The following is a 23,289-nucleotide window of genomic DNA, read 5'->3' as shown; positions in this document are numbered from 1 at the left end:
TATCGTCTCGCGATGCCCAGGATAGGTTGTGGTCTTGACAAACTGTCCTGGAAGACCGTAATAAAACTAATCAACAAGGTGTTCAAACAACCTTTCAAGATACATATATACGCTTTGCCTCCACCCAACGTTGAGACCACTGAGCCAACCTCGACAGACAATCGGGAAAGTTCACCTCTGGGACAGTTCGGAAACGAGCCGCCCCAATATCAGAGCACGGGTTTAGACCCTATAGTAGAAACGATGGAGCAGGAGAATGGGGGGGACACCAGTAGAATTTCCCTTCCGGAAGCGTCAACGAGTTTAGATCGCAGGGACAAAGCCTTTGACGTAATAGGCCAGGACACCCCTGTAGAAAATCAAGCAACCGATGCTGATGAAGACTCAGATTCAGGTCCTGAGCACGGTAACGAGCATGAATGCGTCGACAGCGACGTAAGCGACTCCGACGAAATCTTAGAACCAGGTTCGCAGCCCTACGAGCTCGCTGCAGACCCCGAATTAAAGATCACTAGGAGTAAAGAGAATTTGTCAATTCACAAGGGGAACGTGGTCTGCTTCGTCTCGCAGCAGGGTGAACCTATAGACCGCGGAGCGCACGATCTATTCAGTAAATTCAAGATACCAAAATTAGAGGACTTAGCACTAGGAAGAGCTAGGCTAATGCAAAAGGACAATAGAAACATTATATGTTTGCCAATCAAAGAATCAACAAAAAGGCACCTCGACAGAGAAATATTTAAAGAAGCTCTGGCATCTCTGTTAGACGTGATTATGGAAATAGAGCTAGCAGAAATAGCACTAGCCAGAACAGCATTCATAGATAATATTTCGTGGAAGGAAATTTTAAATAGGATAAAAATCGCACTCAGCGATTGTCCTTGCACGCTGACTATTTACGAAGACTTAATTCAAACTCCGGCGGAGGAGCTTAGGGCCGGAATTATTCAAGAAAATCATGAATCTGCGTTAGGGGGTCACAAGGGTGTGACCAAAACTTACCGTAGAATTAGACAAAAGTACGCATGGCCGAATATGAAACGCCAGGTACAAGATTATATAGGCAGGTGTTGGCAGTGCGCCACTAGGAAGCTCACGCGAGTAAAGCATAAGCAACCAATGGTAATAACAGATACTCCTGACGCTGCCTTTGAGAAAATCTCCATGGACGTTGTGGGCCCTCTGCCCATTACAGAACGAGGAAATAGTCATATTTTAACAATCCAAGACCTCCTCACCAAATACTCGCTAGCAATCCCGTTGAAAGAAACCGACTCGGTGGCAATCGCTGATGGCTTGGTAAAAAACTTCATTTGTATTTACGGCGCACCCCGTCATATCCTCACGGATCAGGGCGCCAATTTAACTAGCTCACTGATGAAGGCGATCACAAAGCGATTTAGAATAACACAAAACAGGACCACAGCTTTCCACCCGCAGTCAAATGGTTCGATTGAAAGGTCACACCACGTTCTAATAGAATATTTGAAACAGTTCGTTACGGACAAGAACGATTGGGACGAGTGGCTAGAGTTAGCAATGTTTTCATATAATACCAGTACTCACGAAAGCACAAGGTTTTCACCGTACGAATTAGTGTTCGGCCGAGAGGCAAGAGTGCCCTCGAGCTACGCAGCAATAGAAACCATATCAGATAGGACGTACGAAGGCTACTTGTTAGATTTGTGTAAAAATCTCCATGAAATACAGACTCTCGCAGCAGAGAATTTAACTCAAGCAAAACACAAGTATAAACGTTACTATGATAATAAAATCAAATTGCTACAATTAAAACCAGGAGATCTGGTGTTCCTCCTAAAGGAGCCCAGAAAGAACAAATTCGCTGACCATTATACTGGTCCGCACGAAGTAATAGAAGTTCTTCCCAATAATAATGTAAAAATTCTTGTTGAAAATAGAACTAGGGTGGTCCACCTGGACAAACTGAAAAAGGCAAAGGCATAATCGCACCTATCCTTCATTATTCTGTCCACAGGAATCACTAGAAAGTAAGAACACAATAATATAATGAAGCTCCCGGCTAATGAGGAAGACGATCATCTCGAAGTAGTTTTCATTGAAAAGCCGCAGACACTACCATACCCAGTCACAAACATTAAAATCATAATGTACAGGGTTACAATAACACTATATTTTAAGGCCAATGAAGCTTTCAAGTCATTACTTAGGGAAATGATAAAAATAACAGATTTGGGTGAAGGTGACTACAGAACGTATTATAAAAGAATTCGCAGCCAAAGAGGCATAATAGATCAAGTATTAGATGTGTTTTTCGCCCGCCCGGACGAAACCCACATATCAGTGCTATTTCACCCAGACCTGAACGAAGCGTACACATACGTAGGTAAAGGCATGGACGGCGAAGTGTCCAAGTACACCGTCTCCGGCCCAATTGTTAACTATGTAGGCAGTCAGATGTTCAAAGACGCCGTATAATTTTGTACACTAAGCAGATTTAAGAGTAGACGTCAGAATTTATAGGTACTATGACATACGTTACAGGGTCAATGCAAACCCCAGCCATGAGGTCCGTCCTCGTACTCCTCACTACCATTTGTTGGTTGAAGGGGGCCCATGCATTAATCGGGTATGACTGTGGCGGAGCTGCCCTTAACGTAACAACTATAAATCTACTAGACATCGACCAATGTGATTTGGAACACGACAAGACACAAAACGAACGAACGTTTATACAATTGCTCCAACTCACGGAATACAAACAGGCGCAAGTCTTACAATGCAAAGTGGAGATCGACAGAACAGTTTACCGATGCGGACAATTTTCACACAACTCGGTGACCGACGGAGGAAGAAAGGCTTACCTTCCAAGAATCTCAAGGGAAGCATGTGAGACGCTACATCGCACAGGTACGCTAACCCTCGGGTCACAGACGCATTTGGTCGAGATCCCAACAAACGTAACGACGCTACGCGACGCCACCTTGGCCGGCAGCCTTACCTCTGACGGAACCTGCCAAGGGCAATATTACAATGACGGTTATGGACAGTGGGAAAGCGCTGTCGTGCAGGCAGTAATCAAGATTTCGGTCTACTCGTACACGGCGAACGTCAAGATCTCCAACAACCAAATTCTGCTGAAGAGTGGAACAACCTGCCCTTTTGGAGACGGGCAGTGCATCGACGATGAGGGTGGCCATACCTACTGGACAACAACGCCCCTCGACGAATGTAAATTTGACAAATACGACGTACTATACACGGGATACGCAGACCGAACGAACGCGACGGACTCTCCAACCGTTTACTCGCTACAGACGGGTGACACAACCTTTGCGCTAATGGAAAGGTCCAGAGCCACCATTTGCGGCTATAAAATCATAAACACAGAGCACCCCCGTCTATTTATCTTTGAGACCAATCCAACGGAAGTCTTCAAACAACGATCAAGATTAGCAGTATCAAACATCGACATCTTTTCGTACATCAATTCAAAACTCATTTATGTAGAAAAACACATCAGGACGCAGACCACCAACCTATACAGGGACGTGATCGAGCAGAAATGTAAATTAGAACAACAGGTGCTGAAAAATGCATTAAATCTGGCTGAATTATCACCTGACAGTTTTGCCTTTAACCTAATGAAGGGCCCCGGCTATTTTGCAACAATAGCCGGCGAAGTAATCTATATCATGAAATGCATCCCAGTAGAAGTGGAATTCCGCAAGACGGCAGAATGTTACAATGATCTTCCTGTGAATCACCAAAATGAGAGCATGTTCCTGCGACCCAAGTCGAGGATTCTCGTGAAGACCGGAACCAGGAGGAGCTGCAACGAGGTCGTGCCGCCAATGTTTAAGGTAGAAGAGACGTGGTACAAGTTCACACCTAGGGCATCCGAAGCCAAGGTACCGCAGAAACTCAAGCCCTTGACAAACATGAATTGGAAATATAGTAATCCTGGACCCCTGGGATCAAAGGGAATTTACACTGAGGAGGAATTGCAAGAATTACGGGAACACATCATGTTTCCAGCAGAAAAACCTGCACTACTCGACACCATATCCAGAGGCGCCCGAGGCGAGACCATCGGGACGGGAACAATCAATATGTATAACTTGTTAGACGAAAAGACTCTAACGCGAATAGCAGAATCAACGGCAAAAAGATTATTTACTGGATTCACCACCTTCGGGAGTGTTGTCGGAGGAATATGGGGGATCTGGGCCGTATGGGCACTGCTGAAATTCTTAATCGACACATGCATACATGGTTACACGCTCCACACAGCATATGGGTGCAGTTACCACTTGATAGCCTCACTGTGGGACTCGGTGACGCATCTGTTAATGCACCTACGAGGACAAAAGACCGATCAACCAATGACGACTGACGCCCAGGAGCAGACGGAACCACTGAATAAAATAATTTACCACGTTCCGTCACAGTCAATTCACTTTCCAGAAAATCTAGACTTAAATTCTGACATAGAGTTGAAGAAGCTCGAGGAAAGAGCACAACAGAGAGCAAAAGATCTTAACTTGGTCTAATAACGCCGCTAAGATCTTTTACGGAAATAAAACTTATTTCCTTCAAATAAGGAGGGGGGTGTGACGTCCCCGGAAGAACGTCTACCATATACATATTTTTCCTATTATCATACTAAAACTGTTGCTCTCTTACCTCGAGTATACTACTATTAGCATAACACATACCTGTATCATACCTAAGGTGTAGGAATACATTATAATATCTCATAAGCGAAGAGCAAGGCAACATGGCGTACCCGGCAGAGAGCACCAGGCAGCAAGCCATATTCACAGTCGTGCTAAGAGGCCGCCATCTTGACTCGCCCGCTCATCATATATTACACTATGAGAAATACACGCATATCGCGCTATTCAGGAATGTACACACATATATGCATACTCATAATTATCATGCCGTCTTATTACGAATGATAAAATAAACAATATAATGAACAATCGTATAAACTTACCCATAAATATAATATACTCATATTCATATTACATAAAAGGAGTACACGTCATCGACGCGCAAAAGGGAAACCTTATCCCTTCATCCGAAATACGCCTTCAGCAGGCCTACGTGACATTTCGCACGTCCAGCGCTCGACCACGTGCACTTCTTAGAAATAACCACATTTGTCAGAATAAATAAATAACTGTAACCAGAGCGGCCAGCGGGACTCGAAGCACTTAAACAAAGGTTCGTAGGCGAACCCTAACATAAACACCCGCTGAGCGTTCATCCTAGTAAAGATATGATTTTGCATAGTTAAGATACGCTCTAGACTAAACAGCCCCGAACCTCGGTACGCTAAACAGACGGAAGCAATAAATCGTCCAAGTACCGAGAAGCACTTAAGAAGAAACATCGACACGGCGATCCGATACCCGAGGAGAAACTGAGCCAAACAATTCCAGCCCAGGCCGACGGACCGACGCCAACTCAGAACAAAGGCCAAGGGTCGAGCGGGAAAAACCTGTTCTACTCGACCGCCATAAACAGGGATGAAAGCCAGACCCGCACTTAGCCAGGGACCGGTTTACAGCAGGGCCATAAACCAGACAACCCTCACAGCATGACGTCAGGCCCCGAACACGTGCAAGCAGGCAGGCAGCGACAAGTCGGCGCCGGACCCCGAACACGTGCACGCAGGCAGGCAGCAACAGGTCGGACCTAACGGGACCTCGCCAACAAAGAGCCGCATTCCAAGGCTCTGACGTCACGCGCGCCTACGTGACACCGAGCGCGTCAAGGCAGGCCAGCGGCGCGCGCACCATCGCCCCGCGCATGCGCACCAGGACACTCGAGAGCTGAGACGGTCGACGCTTCGCACCCTGGACATCACTTCTCATCCGCGCTTCAAGCAGACCAGTCGAGTTCTTGTAAATCTCTACGAGTTACACAGTTAGCTTGCACGTTTAGAACTTGTACACATTCGCTAGTTCTTGTAAATCTCTACGAGTCGCACAGTTGACTTGCACGTTTAGAACTAGTATACATTCGCTATAGCTTAAGCGCTCTGTTTAACGTAAACTCTCAATATACGCGACTAGAATATTAAATATTGTACCTTTTTCGAATTATCTGTAACAATATACTAAACACAAAGATTTATTTCATCGAGTTCTCATTTCTTGAACCTAAAACTAGAGTCAGTGAATATTCCAAGGTAATTCCCTTTTACCCACATTAACATTGGTTGTTAGCGGAGACGCTGACTTAATTAAGCTTGTAAAACTAGCTTTTCCAAGTTAATTAACTCCTACCCCTTTCTATAATCGGTAGATGTCAAAGTCCAGTAAACGTCACGGTCGTAAGAATAGACATCGCGCAGGCCGACGACTACGGGCTAAGAAGCAAGCTATATTACAAGCCAGAATCAAACGTATCAACGGTCCAGTAGAGATCCTTCCGATCTATACACAACCTAGCTCTAACGAAGAATCGGGCTCTTTCTCGTCGCACGCATCCAGCCAACCCAAGGTTGACCACCCGTTCTCAACTCACGGCGTAGAACGTGAAGTCATACAGACGGTTACTAGAGTCAGCGAGGGGCTGTTATACGAGCAAATCGACATTAGGAGGAAGCTGTTCCCTGTACCAACCGTATACGACTGGGTAGAAGAGCCGGAAGTTATCGACCTGGACTCCGAACCAGAGACCATCTACCTCGACTAAAGGTAAGACGCTCATTTACGTTACCCCATATCATCCTAAACGACGAATATAATCCATAGCGGGGGCCCGGGTCCCTCAAATAAAACAGGGCTCCGTTATTGCAGTGTCGCTCCGCGTGCGTCAACGTTAAGAATTGTTTTTTTTTGTTGACTAGTGCGTCTGGGACGTCACAGAGGAAATGAGTTTTGATTCATAAACACAATCAAATATGATATATGTATAACGAGTCGATGTATCACCCTTTGTTTTCATTTTGAAACATTTCAAAAACGAGGCATCGGGGAAGATGTTTAGTAATTTGAGCGGTAAACCGCCCGCAATGCCTCCGGCGCGTGCCATACCGGGTGATCCCAATCCTCGAAGGGGCAGCGTTGCCCCCATCACCCATCGAACAATCATCTGATGCCGAAGAAATCCATGAAATCGTCACCCTGCCATCGGCAGTCGTCAGCTAGCCCTCGAAAATATGCAATTTCGCTTCAAATTTCCGCCCCACCTTGGCGGCGTTTCTTAAAATCCTTTATACTGACCCACCCTAGGGGCTCTAGAGTCCTTAGCAGGTACTGTAAACAAGGATGAACAACCAAATTTGAATTGAAATGCTACACAAACACTTCGAATAAAAAGGGCGAAGACCATGTGCCGCAGAACACTATCATAAACAATGAACAATAAATCGAAATGAAGAATTCCCAAAACTTGAATACTTTTTCTTTGCACATATTTATGAACGCGCATAATTAAACGATTCAAAAACTCTTAAACATGTTACGATAAAAACATTTATAATGAGCAAGATGATGAAACTTTGTACTTACAGAAATCTTCTCTAATTCAAGAACCATTTTTTTGTTCTTCTGTAACTATGTACTTTTATAACTCGTCAACTCAGTGACGTTTGAAAAATGTATACAATTTTTCACAAAGCGACGCGATCTCAATTTCTTTGCCTCGGCTTTACGGACACTTTCTGTACGCGGAGATAGTCCTCCTTACCTATATCATCCATAGCTCTAACCCGACCTAACCCAGCGGAGTAGAAGCTAACCTGACCTAAGACGGTAGGACTTGACCTAACGTAACCTAACTTGACCAAAGACACTACAACCCAACCTAATATAACCTATCCTAATCCAAGACTGCCCAACCTCACCTAAATTGATAAAATACTTTCTGGAATGATTTATTCGATCAAGCTTGATCGCTAGCTTCGATAGTTTAATGATTCTTGAGCAATTCGCGGTTGGCGCGACGGCCTCGAGGTTTCTACAACCTGACCTACGTCAAGGCTACTCCAACTTAACATAACCTTTTCATTTTTTCAGCGGCGAAAGGGAAATCTTCAAAAAGACATCCGGATGTTCAAGTTGGTGTCTTCGGATAGTGCCGGATTTGTACCGGCTAAAACCCCTCCGCCGCTCATCACCCAGGACGAGGCGGAACCGCTTTCGCATTACTTCACCTCGTCCCTGTGGCCGGCCTGTTCTTCTGGCCTCTCACCCGCACGCACAGCGTGTCTTGCTGCCGGCTCGCGGAATCTGCTGTCACAGCAGTTCCGTGCTGGCTCATACTTAGTTACCCACTTAACTACCTGCTACCTGCTAACGCGATAGCGTTTATTATTATTGTGTTAGTATGCCTTATACTACCTTAGTTTACCTATTAACGCAATAGCGCATCATATTAGTATACTTTTCCCTACCCCCGCGCAATAGCGCATTAGCTAGCCTATGTTAGAGAGTATGTTTGTGTTAACACTCGCAACAAATTTATTGCTTATAAATTCAATCTTTACGCCACTTATTATATAATGCTGCGCTGAGCGTAGTCAGGTATCATGCTTACCGCAGCCTGTGGCCTACTGCCGGCGCGGAATTTGCTGGCACAAGTGTTCCACGCCGGCCTGTTCCCATTTAGCCCTTCATTCGTTGTGGTCGCTTCACTGTCAGCTTGACCCACTGCTAGCGCGGAATTCGCTGACGCATTGTTTCGCGCCGGCCTGCTCGCACCTATCGCAACTTGAGTCACTTAAGTTTATATACCCACTGCCTGCCGGAATTGCTGGTGCAATTACTTCAGTGGCCCGTTCACATTTCGCTATACCATTTAATCAATTGTTTTGGTATTGTTCGCGTTGTCACTTAAGTCGGTCACTCGTCACTCCTGTCCCTTTCAATCCCTTCGGATTAGTATCCCTGCCACCACTCCTCACCAGCATGTTGTTCGCGCTTTTGTAGTGGCCTTGTCCCCTCCTGGTCGCACTGCTTGGCCTGACCTCCCTTGTCAGCCTCCAGTCAGACCTGGTGACCCTATCCTCCACGGTGGTGCGATAGTGCGGGAACATTCGTTCATGCTCCGCCGAGCTGCCACACTGACAGCTGGCGGTGAACACCGTTCGGTCCAGCACTACCGCGTGTCGCCCGGGGGGTCGCAACCCCAGCGAGCTGGTCGAGTTGACCAATTTCTGGGTCCCCCCCCCCCCGTCTCTTGAGGTAGAGGATTGCCCGGTTGTTACCTAGGTAATTCACATCACCGTAGGTCATCTGGACCATCGTTCCCTTCTCCGCTGTCCTCGTAGCCGGGGGCCAGGGCTCCCCTCGTCGGATCAGCCTGGCTGCGTGTTTGGTCGCCAGGTTCTCCACTCTTCTCATGGTGTCTTCGATACCCCCACTCGCTAGTTTTATCTCGTCCTTCCGGTCGTGTAGATGGCCTCGTCTGAGGAAGCAAACCGAGTGTGTGTATGATAAATAACACGCGCACCCGGCTGCCCCCCCTCTCAGCCTGTCCGCTGGTCTGCTAGCAGGCCGAATCGTCGCTGGTGCGGGCTGTTGCTGGGCGGTTGCCCCTGTCGTACCCTCTATGCTTCTTCCTTTGCGCGCAGAACCCCTTCCGCGTACCGCTGCGCCGCTTCCCATTTCGTTGAAGCCTCCAGCATCGCCTTGACGAGCTCGGCGATGCCTTCGACTTTCCCGGTGACACCTTCCATCTCATCCCTCCGATCCTTCCATGCCCGGCAGCGGAACCAAGTGTGGTCCGCGTCGTCCTTGGGCTCATCACAGTGATGACAGCTCGGTGTCGCCTCCTTACCTATCCTGTTGAGGTACTCACCGAAGCAACCGTGTCCGGTGAGCCCCTGAGTAAGGTGGAAGCTCAGCTGGCCAAACCTCCGCTCTACCCAAGGCGCGACAGATGGTATGGCCGCCCTGGTCTACGCCCCCTTCTCCCCGTTGGCCAACTTAACATAACCTAACTTGACCCAAGACACTACAACCCAACCTAACATCACCTATCCCAACTCGAGGCTGTACAACCTAGCCAACCTAATATGACTTAATCTTTTGCAGGTTTCTCGGTAATATGAATAGACTTCCGTTTCCTCTATAGACGTGGAACCTCTTGTTAACATTCGCTCATTTTACTTGTTCTGTCGTCTACTGGTTCTCATTTTGTTACACGTACTACTTCTCATGCAATATAGGTAATGTAACCGGGCTTATGCATGTTTGAAAATACAAATTCAGTAGATTCTAGCGGAGCTGTCGAGAGTGCGGTATGCATCACAACATTTTCCAATCCGCATTGTTGTAGTACGATGACATTATGTGAAGCAATAATTTGATTTCTGACATGTCTTACAAGACAGATTAATTTAGAATTAACGTATGTAAAAATATTCATATTCCTGGCCGTTATAAACATTAACACGATTCACAATTCCATCAGTTTTACACAATTCATCAACCCTATTGGATACGCAATTTTTATTAAAATCCCTAGCATCAACTTTTCCCCATAAAATTATGCTGCTGCCAATAAATGAGGAAAAATATATCTCATTCACGAATGCGTTGATGGAACAATAATGTGCTCGAGATTCATCGATTCGTTTTGATTTTTATGGCTAGCAGCATCCTTTCCATAAACTTTTCACATATTGGAATGATGCAGATAAACATACAACGCGTAAATTCTGCAATAAGCAGACTCAGTTCAGTTTGATGACTGGCAACGACGTTTTCCCCATGAATACGTTGATTGCTGGGAGAAGCTCGATGAAACTCAGCTACCTGCAAAGAAGCATTTCCACTCACACCTATGTAATGCAAATATCTCAAACGACGATTACAAGCATGCTAAAAATGTTTGGGAAGAATTCCATTCAGAGCCAATGAAGAACTATAGAGATGGATAAATGCAAAACGGTGATCTGACCAGATGTCTCAAAACATGTGATTTAGATTCGTTGCACTACTACACAATGCCGGGACTTGCTTTTGACGCTATGCTCAAATACACGGGAGTAAATTTACAATATTCTGATCGACACGCTCGGGCCAATAACAGGTTTGTGGGAAAAGATTTTGACCCTAGCAACGTGGAATCGTATCTCATGTATTTTGACGTGAAAAATCTATACGGTTCGTTCGAGTGGTGGCATAATCCTATCGATAAATCAACCCACTCGGACGATCCATCGATTGGTTACATCCTGTGTGACGTCCCAGACGCACTAGTCAACAAAAAAAAAACAATTCTTAACGTTGACGCACGCGGAGCGACACTGCAATAACGGAGCCCTGTTTTATTTGAGGGACCCGGGCCCCCGCTATGGATTATATTCGTCGTTTAGGATGATATGGGGTAACGTAAATGAGCGTCTTACCTTTAGTCGAGGTAGATGGTCTCTGGTTCGGAGTCCAGGTCGATAACTTCCGGCTCTTCTACCCAGTCGTATACGGTTGGTACAGGGAACAGCTTCCTCCTAATGTCGATTTGCTCGTATAACAGCCCCTCGCTGACTCTAGTAACCGTCTGTATGACTTCACGTTCTACGCCGTGAGTTGAGAACGGGTGGTCAACCTTGGGTTGGCTGGATGCGTGCGACGAGAAAGAGCCCGATTCTTCGTTAGAGCTAGGTTGTGTATAGATCGGAAGGATCTCTACTGGACCGTTGATACGTTTGATTCTGGCTTGTAATATAGCTTGCTTCTTAGCCCGTAGTCGTCGGCCTGCGCGATGTCTATTCTTACGACCGTGACGTTTACTGGACTTTGACATCTACCGATTATAGAAAGGGGTAGGAGTTAATTAACTTGGAAAAGCTAGTTTTACAAGCTTAATTAAGTCAGCGTCTCCGCTAACAACCAATGTTAATGTGGGTAAAAGGGAATTACCTTGGAATATTCACTGACTCTAGTTTTAGGTTCAAGAAATGAGAACTCGATGAAATAAATCTTTGTGTTTAGTATATTGTTACAGATAATTCGAAAAAGGTACAATGTTTAATATTCTAGTCGCGTATATTAAGAGTTTACGTTAAACAGAGCGCTTAAGCTATAGCGAATGTATACTAGTTCTAAACGTGCAAGTCAACTGTGCGACTCGTAGAGATTTACAAGAACTAGCGAATGTGTACAAGTTCTAAACGTGCAAGCTAACTGTGTAACTCGTAGAGATTTACAAGAACTCGACTGGTCTGCTTGAAGCGCGGATGAGAAGTGATGTCCAGGGTGCGAAGCGTCGACCGTCTCAGCTCTCGAGTGTCCTGGTGCGCATGCGCGGGGCGATGGTGCGCGCGCCGCTGGCCTGCCTTGACGCGCTCGGTGTCACGTAGGCGCGCGTGACGTCAGAGCCTTGGAATGCGGCTCTTTGTTGGCGAGGTCCCGTTAGGTCCGACCTGTTGCTGCCTGCCTGCGTGCACGTGTTCGGGGTCCGGCGCCGACTTGTCGCTGCCTGCCTGCTTGCACGTGTTCGGGGCCTGACGTCATGCTGTGAGGGTTGTCTGGTTTATGGCCCTGCTGTAAACCGGTCCCTGGCTAAGTGCGGGTCTGGCTTTCATCCCTGTTTATGGCGGTCGAGTAGAACAGGTTTTTCCCGCTCGACCCTTGGCCTTTGTTCTGAGTTGGCGTCGGTCCGTCGGCCTGGGCTGGAATTGTTTGGCTCAGTTTCTCCTCGGGTATCGGATCGCCGTGTCGATGTTTCTTCTTAAGTGCTTCTCGGTACTTGGACGATTTATTGCTTCCGTCTGTTTAGCGTACCGAGGTTCGGGGCTGTTTAGTCTAGAGCGTATCTTAACTATGCAAAATCATATCTTTACTAGGATGAACGCTCAGCGGGTGTTTATGTTAGGGTTCGCCTACGAACCTTTGTTTAAGTGCTTCGAGTCCCGCTGGCCGCTCTGGTTACAGTTATTTATTTATTCTGACAAATGTGGTTATTTCTAAGAAGTGCACGTGGTCGAGCGCTGGACGTGCGGAATGTCACGTAGGCCTGCTGAAGGCGTATTTTGGATGAAGGGATAAGGTTTCCCTTTTGCGCGTTGATGACGTGTACTCCTTTTATGTAATATGAATATGAGTATATTATATTTATGGGTAAGTTTATACGATTGTTTATTATATCGTTTATTTTATCATTCGTAATAAGACGGCATGATAATTATGAGTATGCATATATATGTGTACATTCCTGAATAGCGCGATGTGCGTGTATTTCTCATAGTGTAATATATGATGAGCGGGCGAGCCAAGATGGCGGCCTCTTAGCACGACTGTGAATATGGCTTGCTGCCTGGTGCTTTCTGCCGGGTACGCCATGTTGCCTTGCTCTTCGCTTATGAGATATTATAATGTATTCCTACATCTTAGGTATGATACAGGTATGTGTTATGCTAATAGTAGTATACTCGAGGTAAGAGAGCAACAGTTTTAGTATGATAATAGGAAAAATATGTATATGGTAGACGTTCTTCCGGGGACGTCACACCCCCCTCCTTATTTGAACGAAATAAGTTTTATTTCCGTAAAAGATCTTAGCGGCGTTCACTAAACCAAGTTAAGATCTTTTGCTCTCTGTTGTGCTCTTTCCTCGAGCTTCTTCAACTCTATGTCAGAATTCAAGTCTAAATTTTCTGGAAAGTGAATTGACTGTGACGGAACGTGGTAAATTATTTTATTCAGTGGTTCCGTCTGCTCCTGGGCGTCAGTCGTCATTGGTTGATCGGTCTTTTGTCCTCGTAGGTGCATTAACAGATGCGTCACCGAGTCCCACAGTGAGGCTATCAAGTGGTAACTGCACCCATATGCTGTGTGGAGCGTGTAACCATGTATGCATGTGTCGATTAAGAATTTCAGCAGTGCCCATACGGCCCAGATCCCCCATATTCCTCCGACAACACTCCCGAAGGTGGTGAATCCAGTAAATAATCTTTTTGCCGTTGATTCTGCTATTCGCGTTAGAGTCTTTTCGTCTAACAAGTTATACATATTGATTGTTCCCGTCCCGATGGTCTCGCCTCGGGCGCCTCTGGATATGGTGTCGAGTAGTGCAGGTTTTTCTGCCGGAAACATGATGTGTTCCCGTAATTCTTGCAATTCCTCCTCAGTGTAAATTCCGCTTGATCCCAGGGGTCCAGGATTACTATATTTCCAATTCATGTTTGTCAAGGGCTTGAGTTTCTGCGGTACCTTGGCTTCGGATGCCCTAGGTGTGAACTTGTACCACGTCTCTTCTACCTTAAACATTGGCGGCACGACCTCGTTGCAGCTCCTCCTGGTTCCGGTCTTCACGAGAATCCTCGATTTGGGTCGCAGGAACATGCTCTCATTTTGGTGATTCACAGGAAGATCATTGTAACATTCTGCCGTCTTGCGGAATTCCACTTCTACTGGGATGCATTTCATGATATAGATTACTTCGCCGGCTATTGTTGCAAAATAGCCGGGGCCCTTCATTAGGTTAAAGGCAAAACTGTCAGGTGATAATTCAGCGAGATTTAATGCATTTTTCAGCACCTGTTGTTCTAATTTACATTTCTGCTCGATCACGTCCCTGTATAGGTTGGTGGTCTGCGTTCTGATGTGTTTTTCTACATAAATGAATTTTGAATTGATGTATGAAAAGATGTCGATGTTTGATACTGCTAATCTTGATCGTTGTTTGAAGACTTCCGTTGGATTGGTCTCAAAGATAAATAGACGGGGGTGCTCTGTGTTTATGATCTTATAGCCGCAAATGGTGGCTCTGGACCTTTCCATTAGCGCAAAGGTTGTGTCACCCGTCTGTAGCGAGTAAACGGTTGGAGAGTCCGTCGCGTTCGTTCGGTCTGCGTATCCCGTGTATAGTACGTCGTATTTGTCAAATTTACATTCGTCGAGGGGCGTTGTTGTCCAGTAGGTATGGCCACCCTCATCGTCGATGCACTGCCCGTCTCCAAAAGGGCAGGTTGTTCCACTCTTCAGCAGAATTTGGTTGTTGGAGATCTTGACGTTCGCCGTGTACGAGTAGACCGAAATCTTGATTACTGCCTGCACGACAGCGCTTTCCCACTGTCCATAACCGTCATTGTAATATTGCCCTTGGCAGGTTCCGTCAGAGGTAAGGCTGCCGGCCAAGGTGGCGTCGCGTAGCGTCGTTACGTTTGTTGGGATCTCGACCAAATGCGTCTGTGACCCGAGGGTTAGCGTACCTGTGCGATGTAGAGTCTCACATGCTTCCCTTGAGATTCTTGGAAGGTAAGCCTTTCTTCCACCGTCGGTCACCGAGTTGTGTGAAAATTGTCCGCATCGGTAAACTGTTCTGTCGATCTCCACTTTGCATTGTAAGACTTGCGCCTGTTTGTATTCCGTGAGTTGGAGCAATTGTATAAACGTTCGTTCGTTTTGTGTCTCGTCGTGTTCCAAATCACATTGGTCGATGTCTAGTAGATTTATAGTTGTTACGTTAAGGGCAGCTCCGCCACAGTCATACCCGATTAATGCATGGGCCCCCTTCAACCAACAAATGGTAGTGAGGAGTACGAGGACGGACCTCATGGCTGGGGTTTGCATTGACCCTGTAACGTATGTCATAGTACCTATAAATTCTGACGTCTACTCTTAAATCTGCTTAGTGTACAAAATTATACGGCGTCTTTGAACATCTGACTGCCTACATAGTTAACAATTGGGCCGGAGACGGTGTACTTGGACACTTCGCCGTCCATGCCTTTACCTACGTATGTGTACGCTTCGTTCAGGTCTGGGTGAAATAGCACTGATATGTGGGTTTCGTCCGGGCGGGCGAAAAACACATCTAATACTTGATCTACTATGCCTCTTTGGCTGCGAATTCTTTTATAATACGTTCTGTAGTTGCCTTCACCCAAATCTGTTATTTTTATCATTTCCCTAAGTAATGACTTGAAAGCTTCATTGGCCTTAAAATATAGTGTTATTGTAACCTTGTACATGATGATTTTAATGTTTGTGACTGGGTATGGTAGTGTCTGCGGCTTTTCAATGAAAACTACTTCGAGATGATCGTCTTCCTCATTAGCCGGGAGCTTCATTATATTATTGTGTTCTTACTTTCTAGTGATTCCTGTGGACAGAATAATGAAGGATAGGTGCGATTATGCCTTTGCCTTTTTCAGTTTGTCCAGGTGGACCACCCTAGTTCTATTTTCAACAAGAATTTTTACATTATTATTGGGAAGAACTTCTATTACTTCGTGCGGACCAGTATAATGGTCAGCGAATTTGTTCTTTCTGGGCTCCTTTAGGAGGAACACCAGATCTCCTGGTTTTAATTGTAGCAATTTGATTTTATTATCATAGTAACGTTTATACTTGTGTTTTGCTTGAGTTAAATTCTCTGCTGCGAGAGTCTGTATTTCATGGAGATTTTTACACAAATCTAACAAGTAGCCTTCGTACGTCCTATCTGATATGGTTTCTATTGCTGCGTAGCTCGAGGGCACTCTTGCCTCTCGGCCGAACACTAATTCGTACGGTGAAAACCTTGTGCTTTCGTGAGTACTGGTATTATATGAAAACATTGCTAACTCTAGCCACTCGTCCCAATCGTTCTTGTCCGTAACGAACTGTTTCAAATATTCTATTAGAACGTGGTGTGACCTTTCAATCGAACCATTTGACTGCGGGTGGAAAGCTGTGGTCCTGTTTTGTGTTATTCTAAATCGCTTTGTGATCGCCTTCATCAGTGAGCTAGTTAAATTGGCGCCCTGATCCGTGAGGATATGACGGGGTGCGCCGTAAATACAAATGAAGTTTTTTACCAAGCCATCAGCGATTGCCACCGAGTCGGTTTCTTTCAACGGGATTGCTAGCGAGTATTTGGTGAGGAGGTCTTGGATTGTTAAAATATGACTATTTCCTCGTTCTGTAATGGGCAGAGGGCCCACAACGTCCATGGAGATTTTCTCAAAGGCAGCGTCAGGAGTATCTGTTATTACCATTGGTTGCTTATGCTTTACTCGCGTGAGCTTCCTAGTGGCGCACTGCCAACACCTGCCTATATAATCTTGTACCTGGCGTTTCATATTCGGCCATGCGTACTTCTGTCTAATTCTACGGTAAGTTTTGGTCACCCCCTTGTGACCCCCTAGCGCAGATTCATGATTTTCTTGAATAATTCCGGCCCTAAGCTCCTCCGCCGGAGTTTGAATTAAGTCTTCGTAAATAGTCAGCGTGCAAGGACAATCGCTGAGTGCGATTTTTATCCTATTTAAAATTTCCTTCCACGAAATATTATCTATGAATGCTGTTCTGGCTAGTGCTATTTCTGCTAACTCTATTTCCATAATTACGTCTAACAGAGATGCCAGAGCTTCTTTAAATATTTCTCTGTCGAGGTGCCTTTTTGTTGATTCTTTGATTGGCAAACATATAATGTTTCTATTGTCCTTTTGCATTAGCCTAGCTCTTCCTAGTGCTAAGTCCTCTAATTTTGGTATCTTGAATTTACTGAATAGATCGTGCGCTCCGCGGTCTATAGGTTCACCTTGCTGCGAGACGAAGCAGACCACGTTCCCTTTGTGAATTGACAAGTTCTCTTTACTCCTAGTGATCTTTAATTCGGGGTCTGCAGCGAGCTCGTAGGGCTGCGAACCTGGTTCTATGATTTCGTCGGAGTCGCTTACGTCGCTGTCGACGCATTCATGCTCGTTACCGTGCTCGGAACCTGAATCTGAGTCTTCATCAGCATCGGTTGCTTGATTTTCTACAGGGGTGTCCTGGCCTATTACGTCAAAGGCTTTGTCCCTGTGATCTAAACTCGTTGACGCTTCCGGAAGGGAAATTCTACTGGTGTCCCCCCCATTCTCCTGCTCCATCGTTTCGACTATAGGGTCTAAACCCGTGCTTTGGTATTGGGGCGGCTCGTTTCCGAACTGTCCCAGAGGTGAACTTTCCCGATTGTCTGTCGAGGTTGGCTCAGTGGTCTCAACGTTGGGTGGAGGCAAAGCGTATATATGTATCTTGAAAGGTTGTTTGAACACCTTGTTGATTAGTTTTATTACGGTCTTCCAGGACAGTTTGTCAAGACCACAACCTATCCTGGGCATCGCGAGACGATAGTCTGCATTTCTTTTACACGTGCGCCTGAGTTGAATCAGGGCTTTTTCTAGATTTTTCAACGTAGGCTTATCGTTGCTACGTTTTTTTGTTATTAGATAATAAACGAAGCGCCTGCCCACCTGAAGCTGAGCCACTTCACCTACCTTGGCGTTCTGTTGTTTCAGTTCGTCAAGTCTACCAAATTTCTCCCGGAATTGCACTGCGATGCCGGCTCCCATATGCAGGTCCTCAGCTACGCAATGCACCAGCGAGAAATTTTCGTCTACTGTAAATAGGTCTCCTGTCATTTCGGTCGTGACCGGAGGTAGCTCGAAAATGTCTTCGTTTGTGGTGTCGGTCTCGTCTGTCGTATCTAACTCTAGTGTCTGTATGGTCGCGAGTTCGGGGTCCAACGGGGCTGGATCCGTATCGTCGACCGGGTTTCTGGAGAGGGCGTCGGCGTTCGTATTCGCACGCCCTTCCTTATATTTTATTGTGCACTGAAACTCAGCTAGGAGGGTCTTCCACCTAATGAGTCGTGCACATGGGCTTTTATTTTTATGAAACCATGACAAGGCTTTTTGGTCAGATATTACGGTAAATTCTCTGCCGTAGAGGTACGGTCTAAAGTAATTCACGCACCAAACTACTGCTAAAAGTTCCTTCTCGAACGTAGAGTAATTTTTTTCGGCTGATGTTAACACCCGTGATACGTACGATATAGGTAAATCTTTCCCAATTTCTCCCTGACTCAGGACACCCCCGATTGCATAACCGGACGCGTCCGTTGTGACCAGGAAAGGTCGCTCGAAATCTGGGTACTGCAGGATCGGTTTCTCGCATAACCTGTCGCGTAAAAACTCAAAAGCTGATTGGTGTTGTTCTTTCCATTCAAAGCTTTCCCCTTTTTTGAGAAGGTTCGTGAGCGGTTTCGCGATCTTAGAAAAACCCGGTATGAACCGTCTGTAATAACCTGCTAGCCCTAAAAATTGCTTGATGTTCTTAGCATTTTTGGGAACTGGAAATTTTTTCACGGACTCGATTTTCTTTGGGTCCGGTTCCACACCTACGTCGCTGATCACGTGTCCTAAGTAAGTAACTTCGTGTCTGAGAAATTCACACTTGTCTGGTTGTAAGGCTAGGTTTGCCTTCCGCAATCTACTCATTAATCGCGTGACTTTTCGCTCGTGTTCTTCTAAAGTAGACGCGTATATTACTATGTCATCCAGGTATACGAACAGCTCTATGCCCTGCGATCCTAACAACACTTGGTCCATTAGTCTCTGGAAAGTAGCTGGCGCATTCTTCAGCCCGAATGGCATACGCGTGAATTCATAATGCCCGTGCGGTGTCGAGAAGGCGGTTTTGGGAGCGTCCTTCTCGTCCATTTGTATTTGATGAAAGCCCGATGCTAAATCGAATACCGAAAAATACCGGGCATTCCCTAACTGGTCAAGGATTTCAGTGATGTTGGGCAACCGATATGCGTCACCTATCGTTTTTTCGTTCAATCTACGATAATCTATCACGATCCTCCATCTCTTATTTCCCTTCGAATCGGCCTTTTTCGGTACGATCCAAAGTGGCGAACTGTAAGGCGATACCGATGGCTTGATTACGCCATTCTGTTCCATTTCGGTCACCTGCCTAGCTATTTCGTCCTTGTGGACGGGCGGAAATCTGTATTGCTTAGTGTGCACCGGTAGGTCATCGGTGGTAGCTATTTTATGTTTCATGACACCTGTGCATCGGAGCTTGTCGTCCGGCAGATGAAAGACATCTGCGTTTTCTCGAACTATCCTGGCTACACTGTCTTTTTCCTCATCGTTAAGATGATCTAATCTCAATAATTTCGTAATAGTTTCGGAGCGTCTAGAGAGTTTCTCGTAGGAGTCAGTAACGTCTGTTATCGAACATTTGTTTATGGTAATGTGTTCGGTCTCCCCTAACGGTATTGCTTCGCTCGTATCCAACAGTTCTACGGTGGGGACTGGTATAAGTTTGTCCTCCTCCGTGGTGTTTACCGCGCGGATCGTTGCCCTACCTCCGTCATCCTTAACAATAGCGTTCCCTATATAGACTCCCTTGCAACTGTCAAGAAGGGGTACATATCCTTCTTTGATACTATCTTCACTAATTTTAATAGGGAAGGCTATGTTCGTACGCTTGGGCACGAGGACGGTTTCTCTATCATTAAAATAAACGGATTTGTTCAGTACTTCGAGGCATTGGTCCGCGTAGTTAACATTGGCTTCGAACTGGGTAAGGAAAGCTGACCCTAGGATACCGTCACTTTTGATGGGAAAGGTATTCTCAACTACGTGAAAATCCGTTTTGAAACCAAACATTTCCAATTCCGTTGCTCCTAAACTATAGTGTGGTACGTCTCCTATTCCTATAATAGTGATACGCCTCTTGGGGTTCACTTTACGAAAGTCCTTTACATTAGAGGCCTTTACGATATTGGCCTCCGCTCCCGTATCTATCATGAAGTCTATTGCGGTTTTCGTATCTTTGGAATCTAAGTTTACTGTAGGTATTTTTCCTTTTAAGTAGAGGCAGATGGACCTGTTTCCACCTCCTCTGTCTCTATGGCATTGGCCCTTGTTACTCGGGGGCTGCCAGTGTTCCCCGAGGGCCCTGCTCCGTTTCCCGAGTTGTTTCGGCTAATTGTTTCATGGTATCTACGTTTACGGCATTCGTTGTATGAATGTCCTATGCTCTTGCAGTAGCTACATTCGACTACGTTTGTATTTCGCGCTGTCGACTGTTGGCTCGACGGCGGTTTGTTTTTGTAACAATTTGCTGTGCTGTGGGTCGACCGCCCGCACAGCGTACACGATTCTCTATTTTCCACGGGTCTGCTTACCGCGGGTCTCCTAATTGCTCGGCACTGATCGGTTAGGTGATTACTACGGCCGCAATGTTTACACGGCTCTGCGTTATTACTCTCGGCCCTGCTCGCGCCGCGGCTCCTAGCCCGATCTCTATCTAATTCTAATGCCTTGCTGGCATCTATAGCCCTTTCGTAGGCTGTCTTCAGGTTGGAGTAACCTTTGATCAATACTGCATTCCGGCAGTCGCTCGGTAGTCCGCCGACAAATGCTTCGCAGACTTCCTCATCTAACCTGATTATCTCTGCGTTGGTTAGCTCGCGGTTCTTTCTTCGTTCCGCTTCTATTAATCCCGTTTTTATGTCGCGGGTTCTCCCTATGTAATCTAGCACGTGTTCATCAGCGTATTTATACAGCTGACCAAGCTCTCCACGGTAATGATTCGCGGATCTAATGGGCGCGAACACTTCCGTGAGTTTGTCCAAGAGTCCTTGCAGGGTTGCAAAACTCTCGTCTTCGATTACTGCGTATGCTCGATCGGCGAGCTTGCTTCTGATGAGGCGCGTGAGGTACCCCTCCAAGCTGGGTGTTACCATCTCGAGTGCCCTCTTGCACGCCCGATTAAATTGCATTACGGTGATGTTTTTCCCGTCAAATTTTGGGACTACCGCTAACGCGTCTTTAACCGATATGGATTGCTCCGCTAACGGCAGAGTAGGAGGAACGGGTGCCTGCACGGTGTTAACGACTTGAGTAACTTGGGGGCGGGTGATTCCCGAGATCTTATCCTTCAGGGCCTGCTCCCTTTTCTTTAACTGTTCCTCGCGCTCAGCTAATTTCCTCCTTCTCTCCCGGTACGGATCTGCTAACGCGGCCTGGTACGCGAGTTCTTGCTCCTGCAATTCTATTTCGCGCTCCCAAATCTCTTGCTCGCGTAATTGTATTTCTAAGTCCTTCTCGAGGGCTAGTTCTTCCGGCACGCCTGGCTCACCTAATTCTTGAGGTCCCAGGTCCGGACCTGCTATTCCTCCGCGTAGATTTTTGAGTTTCTCGCGGTTTTCTTTTTGAATGCGTCTAATCAACGCTTCTCTAGCTAACGCTTCTGCTTCTAAATTCAAATCTTCATCGTCAGTTGGGACGGAAACCACTGACTTTATTGAAATGTGATCATTTTCTGAATTGAGGGCGTTTCTACCAATCGCTCCTCTGCTGAGTGGATCAGGGCGGTAACTGTCCACAGGGTTAGGTTTTTGAGGCGCCACGGATTTTCTTAAGTCGCCTTTCTTTCTTTCTGCCTTCTTTTTGAAGTGCAGAATTTCTGCTTCTAACCTTAATTCATCCTTACTCCGCGTACACACTGGACCGGGTTCCCTAAATGTAGCGTCTGTGGCTAATTCTATGCTTTGGGTAACTGCCCTATCTGTGCCGCGTGAATTTTGCGCTACGAGAAGTTGTACTTCCCGATCTATTTCTGCCTTCTTACGGAGGAGTTCGGACAGCTGTGTGTCCTCTACAGGACCTAACCGCGGTTCATCCATTTTCGAACGGCCCGTCGCTTCGTTAGTGTCCCTAATTTTAACGTCTGTCACGCTCGCGGAGAGCTGTGCAGGATTTTTAGAATCGTCTACCTTGCTCGTTTTGAACTGCGTAGGATATTTGATTTCTTCTACTATGCCTTTTGTTGGCTGTGTAGGATGTGGTACGTCTTGCGCGGGGCCCTCGGTCGGGTTGTGCCGCCGCGTTTTTGTATTTGCGTTCGCGATTTCTTTCGCCTCGAGCTCGGCGAGCCTGGCAAGTTTCTTTTGAACTTCTTCGGATAGCCCCGCGTCTTTACTCGATTCAATCGCGCGCTGTTTTTTCTCTAATTCAGCTTCTTGTTGTCTGAATTGTTCGCTAAGATGTTTTGACTTCTTATCTATTTCTGCTTGACGTTCCTCTAACGCTTCCCTTTCTTTTTGGAGCCTCTTTTCCTTATTGGAAACCTCCTGTTTTATGAATTCTATATCGGTCTCCGTGTATTTGAGTTGTAAGCTATCATCTACTGATGCGCCGCTTTCCTTTTTGCTACCTGTTCTAGTTTCGATAGGCATATTGGTTTCGCGTGTGAATCTTTATCCTATTTATAGAAATAATCTCAAGCGTGTGGAGTCCCCGTGTGATTCGCTTTTATTGTATTTGTCGAGCGTTATTTCACGATTCCGTCCGTAGTTTGTGCGTTCGTCCCGATCGCGTTCTTTGCGGCTGAGGTGAGTTTTCTTGCTACTCCCGTTACGCGTGTGTTGCGAAGTTCGGTTCACTGTCTTTGCTACTTTCGCGGATCTCGTCTTTAATAACTCGCACCGATTATTTTTAGTTGAATTCGGATTTTAACAGAATCAATTTTTAAACGAATCCCACCGCTGCCACCAGAAATTTTATTGCCTGTGACG

The 23,289-nt window shown here is 46.1% G+C and overlaps 1 protein-coding gene across 1 annotated transcript; it reads right to left on the bottom strand.

Annotated features, from left to right (window-relative positions):
• Positions 1 to 20,574: 20,574 nt before the first annotated feature.
• LOC124292991 (caldesmon-like) lies at positions 20,575 to 22,950 on the bottom strand. Its single transcript, XM_046731884.1, has one exon. It carries the CDS (start codon positions 22,948 to 22,950, stop codon positions 20,575 to 20,577), a length of 2,376 nt encoding a protein of 791 aa, XP_046587840.1.
• Between the last annotated feature and the right edge of the window lie 339 nt (positions 22,951 to 23,289).

Source organism: Neodiprion lecontei, chromosome 2 (assembly GCF_021901455.1).
Source record: "Neodiprion lecontei isolate iyNeoLeco1 chromosome 2, iyNeoLeco1.1, whole genome shotgun sequence".
NCBI classification, from domain to species: Eukaryota; Metazoa; Arthropoda; class Insecta; order Hymenoptera; family Diprionidae; genus Neodiprion; species Neodiprion lecontei.
This window is presented reverse-complemented; position numbering and strand designations above follow the sequence as displayed.

Coding starts and splice junctions, on each gene's coding strand:
- LOC124292991 (XM_046731884.1), bottom strand. CDS start 22,950: ATGCCTATCGAAACTAGAACAGGTAGCAAAAAGGAAAGCGGCGCATCA.